The following is a 5,399-nucleotide window of genomic DNA, read 5'->3' as shown; positions in this document are numbered from 1 at the left end:
CATTGCCACATACCGAAATTATTAGTACCATCAAATTTCTTCAATTCAAACTTCGCATTAGTCATAGTAGTCATCACTGATGAGGACGGCGATGATGCCTTTGCCATCCTTCCTAATCCAAATGACCAATGCCTTCAACAATTATTTACACTTGAAAAACAATATTTATGATGTTAATTTCGTGTGAATAAATACACTAGGAAAGTTCTCAGAAGAATAGAGAGGTCACAATGGTCCCACTTAAAATCTAGACTTCTTAGACTCTCCTATAAATGCATACATATACACTACTTACAATAGGCTGTCTCCCAAGTATAAATGACCATCTCCACTGTATGCGTGAACAATATCGTATACATGAACAGTGCGTATACGTGAACAGTACTGTATACCCCAAGCACGAACCTCCGGCTTTGATACTAATTGTTGCGGGAGCACGAGTTGAGTAATTACCAATATTATGGTGATTGCAACTTCTAGAGAAATATAAATGTGACAAATAAATGTAAAGAAAATATGACAAAATAATTTACGTGGTTCGGCGTAAAGCCTACGTCCATAGATAAAGACTGAAATATAATTTTACTAACAAATAGAAATTTAAAAAATTGAAAAAAATTTCAAAACCTAAAAATCTAATACACCCAAATAGATTCTCATTAGAGCACTCAAGTAGAAGCTTTCTCAAAACTCTCAAATTGCTTCTCATGCAATTGCTCTCAACTCTCACAATTTGGATGATCAAACAAATAAAGAATTGCCTTCTATTTATAGGGAAAAATGGGGTGCACTATTGCACCAACTCCAACAATTTTGTCAACAAAAATTAGGTGCTTACCTTAGTAATTTGTCTTCAAATTTGCCTCTCCAACTTTAAATACGTACGTGCATGTATTTTTCTTTTTCAATTTGAATGCATGTTTGTCAATTGTATGCACCAACCAATTTTAAATGCATGTATTGATTTTTTCAACAGACATCCAACTGGCGGAAGTAGTTTTGCCTTTGCAGTTATTTATCTTTTAACCTGTGTAAATTTGGAGGTGGCTGTAAAGCTTCAAGAACATGTAACATGTTCATCATTATTTTCATCTAAACTCCTCCTACTCCCAGTGAAATGAAATATCAGATGAAGGGCATTTTTCTTACCCCAGATATCTACCTTTCTAGCTTCACCAACATCTGTCACATTTCCCAAGCCAAGCTTATTCAAGTTGTTCAAACATTCAAGGGTACATGCTTTGCCATATAACGATCACCATCTTTCAAAAAAAATTCACTTATTAAATGCCTTAGATTGATTAACTTTCTATACCTTGGCATAGTCTTTTCAGCCTTAAAACAGAAAGAAATATCTAGGGTTTGTAGATTGTATAAATTACACAAATTGTTAAACAAACATTTTCAAGCTCAGGTACCTCAAATTGTTTTACTTTTCCTATTCCCCTTGCAATTTGATATGTTGCAGAAAAATGAGCATTTCGATAGCAGTCACAATTACCCCAATCTATCGTCCTTAAAACATGTCAACTTATCCAACAATTTCGAAAGACTATTAGTAGTCAAACATTCTTTAAAACCTTCTAGCACAAGGCTACGCAATTTTGTTTTATCGTAATTAAATAGAGACGGGGTACCGGCCAATTATTTTAAAATAGGATCATCGAATTCCCAGCTTTTCTACCAGCAAGCTTCAATTGAGACACTGCGGAACCGTCAACTTCAACTTGAGCAAAGTCATGCACTAAATCATGCATTCTTACAACTTCTTATGCTACGGCCACCATCTTTTTCAAAATCTTGAAAGAAAGAGAGCATAGCAAGGTTTTTAAAACACTCTTCACCATCTGACTCCATATCATCTCTTTCTTTCCATTTTTGAGGTGACCTTGAGTCATCCACAACTTGATCAGCCGATCCTTCTCTATCTCATAGTCTTTTGGAAAGATGGCACAATATTTTTTCAGATTGACAGGCAAATCAGCATGGCTCAATAGCAAAGTGGGAAAGCCACCCTTTTCTATCTCTTCTAGTGGCCACATCTCACTATGGAAGACACGTTGCCATTGTTCAATCCTTGTTTTAAGGCTCAACAGACGCCCTACAGACTTTACTGCAAGTTGCAAGCCATTGCAGTTACTTAAGATCTCTCTACCAATATCTTCTAATTCGTCACTTTCTGCACTAGTCTTGCCAAAATATTGCAACTTGACTAAACAATCACCAATATTCCTTCCCAGGAAATTTCCCTAGTGGGATCATGTTGGTGGTTGCCATTATTTTTACAACATTCTCTTTTCGTGCAGTCAACAAAATTCTACTTCCTGGAGAACTACACGTAAGAGAGTCTATCACCTGCTTCTACTTAAGATGATGCAGGTAAAAATATTGATCAACATACAGCTAAAAATATTGTTATAATGAAAGAAATTCATCCTTATTTTTAGTTTTTTTTAAAATCGTGTGTGCGTGAGTGTATATATTTGGAACACAGAAAGCCAATTAGAATTTACTTGTTAATAGGGAAAGCAAAGCCTAATTTATATTTGTTTTTTCTAATTCTATAATTGGATTTCTTATTGACCATTCACTTTCCCATAATGTGCACGTATTCAGATGCAGATTTTTATCAACAAACTTGTATATTTCCTATATTTTTGAACAAATTATTTTGGTGCCTCTTTCTTTGGTCTATCAGGGAGTTTTTAAAAAGTTAATAAACACTGATAGTGTGTATAATGTACCCGATTGCGTTAAGGACTTGAGCAGTACACGCCCAATGGCAACACTTTACACGAGTGGAGTAGTTTCACCTTCTCCTCTGCTTCTACCTGTTTGACAAGGATCGAAGCCAGCCGCTCCATGACTGCTGAAACAAGCACTTCAGCCATGGTTGAATCAGAGCAGAGTCAATGGTGCTAAAATTCAAGAGTATTGAAAAGGATTAAAAGTTTTATTGACTACATTTCTTAAGGAACAAAATCGGGTATTTATACACGAGTAAAGGAATGATATATGGAAGAAACATTTTACAGATATTATGAGATTAATTCTAAACTTAGTCGTTGACTAGCCGTTGGCTAAGTTATGAAGAAAATATGGACTTGAATAATAGTTGGCCATCTTTCTTTGGTGAGTTTGCATGTCACGAGATTGTGTGAGATGATTGTTGCAAGCCTTTGGCAAGAGCAATGCAGATTGCCAAATTTGTTTCCAATGGTTTGTTACTTGCCTTGTTAATGTGGGATTGAGTTGGTGTGCTGATTTTTTCCATGTTGATATGTGACTCATGTGGCTGCATGTGGTTCGTGTGTTGTGACAGTTTGAATTCCACATTTGGTGCGCAATGTATCTGAACAAATTACGGACCAGACACTTAAATTAGGAGAACTTAGTTAAAAAAAAAATTATTTAATTTGGGATGTTTTTTTTTTAATGTTCACTTGAATACATTTTAAGTTTTATAAATTTAAATTCCATTACTTTCTTTTAAATTCTAAGTAATAATAGTAATAAATTATTTATTTTAAATACGTGAAAGTATCATTTTTCTAAATAGTTTCCACAAAATATTTAAAAAACAAAATAATGTGGTTATTGAGATTTGAACCAAAACTTTAAAACCATCAAATAATACTTTTACCATTGAATTACAAGTTTTTTGTTATATGAAAAATGTGTCCAATTTTTTTTTAACTATTTCAGAAGGGGATTGAGGTACATTTAAAAGAAAAATTTAGTAATATAATTTATTCTGCAAAATTAATTATTAACAAAATTAATTTTGTTTCTCGTTTTTTAAATTTTTTTCTAAATAAGTCCTTGAGCGAGTGTTTGAATTAATTTATCAGAAGATTCAAATGACATTTATACCCCATAAGGCCTTACGTCGTTGTAAGCTACTATTGTTTTTATGTATAATAAATGATCTATGGTTGGGGAAAATTTGAAGAAGAAAGGACTAATATTGGTGGACGTGGAAGTACCTTTCCCATTCAAAGGAGTTCAACAATAATTTACTATAAGCCTTTCCAAACCCTATATTTACATGAATTCCTGTGTGCGTCCCTGTTTCTTTTTTTCCTTTTATATTCTATTTCGTTATTCACTGGCCATGGGTTCTCTGTATATCTAATTCCCGAATGCTAATTTTCTTCGCATGATTTTTTTTTATATAATTTGTTTGGTATTCTTTGTATAAAGAAAGAAGAGTTTTGAAAGTACAATTAAACTACATTACAATTTGATTTAGTTTGAATTAATGATATTTCTTCTTCCACAATATGTATAATTCTATTTTTTGATTTGAAGATGCCATTATAAAGATGTTAACCAGTACACCAGTACTACTTGTCAGCTCTGCTCCTCATGATTAATCTTGTTATAATTGACTAATTTAAATATATATTGACACTTTGTAGTAGTTCACTGAAAGTGTGTATTACATTTTAAAGAGTATTGAACACTTTCTTGTCAACTTGAAATTTTTAACATTGTCTTATACCCTTGGTGTCCAATAAACTATATACATGGACCATTGTTATGCACGAAAAATTAGTATTTCAAGGGGGAAGGCAAAACTAAAAAAGAAAAGAAAAATAAGAAATTTACGTCATTTGACCTTAAGGCTTACGGGCATAGATGTCAAAGTAATTTTATGGATAATCAAAGGATATATCCCACAGTTCACGAATGATCACGAATACAAAGCCCAAAAATACCCAAATGAAGTCTCTCGCTAAAAAGTGACGAAAACAAAATAATATAGTAAAAAAGGTAAAATAATAGAGAAGAAGAACTACAATTCTGGCTATGCAACCAGATTATGTGTTCTTAATATGACTTGTGCATCTGCAGAAAGAACCTGAAAGAGAATCATACAATTATTTCCACTTTAACGCCAGGGAATCAAGTACAAATGGAAAATACGGCACATTGTTAAATTATTTTCGCTTTCATTCCGAGGAACAAATGAAAATTCCAGTTGAAAGAAAGGTCAGCGTGTACAACGTTAAAAAAAAAAGAAAAAAAAAAGAAAAAAATGGTCAGATTGAATTATTATGTCTTAAAACAGCCATTCTGAAAATTATTTGTTGCTATGGTTAATGACGCCGCTCCAAAAAAAAAAAAAAAAATGACGCCGCCACAGGCTGATGATACCGATACTGAAATTCAGGGTCTAGGAAAACTCCTAGATTGCATTCATAGCTGCCAAATGAGCACAAGGATTAATCCAGCTGTAAAACCTTGACAAACGCCTGCAAATTTCAAGAGATCATGAGTAAACTTTAGCACCAGCCGGGAAAAAAAAATATAATTCCAAAAATTTATAATTTCAGTAAATCAACACTCTGCGGCAACTCTGTGAAATAATGGCCAAAGCAGTCATAGCTCCATGC

The 5,399-nt window shown here is 33.3% G+C and overlaps 1 protein-coding gene across 1 annotated transcript; it reads right to left on the bottom strand.

The window, feature by feature from the left end:
* Window positions 1–1,769: 1,769 nt before the first annotated feature.
* LOC112096778 (putative disease resistance protein RGA3) lies at window positions 1,770–2,891 on the bottom strand. The gene is made up of 2 exons (XM_024180464.1): window positions 2,814–2,891; window positions 1,770–2,189 (listed from the first exon to the last, which is right to left on the bottom strand). Exons 1-2 carry the CDS (start codon window positions 2,889–2,891, stop codon window positions 1,770–1,772), a joined length of 498 nt encoding a protein of 165 aa, XP_024036232.1.
* Window positions 2,892–5,399: the final 2,508 nt, after the last annotated feature.

Source organism: Citrus clementina, unplaced genomic scaffold (assembly GCF_000493195.1).
Source record: "Citrus clementina cultivar Clemenules unplaced genomic scaffold, Citrus_clementina_v1.0 scaffold_7, whole genome shotgun sequence".
In the NCBI taxonomy this organism is placed as follows: Eukaryota; Viridiplantae; Streptophyta; class Magnoliopsida; order Sapindales; family Rutaceae; genus Citrus; species Citrus x clementina.
This window is presented reverse-complemented; position numbering and strand designations above follow the sequence as displayed.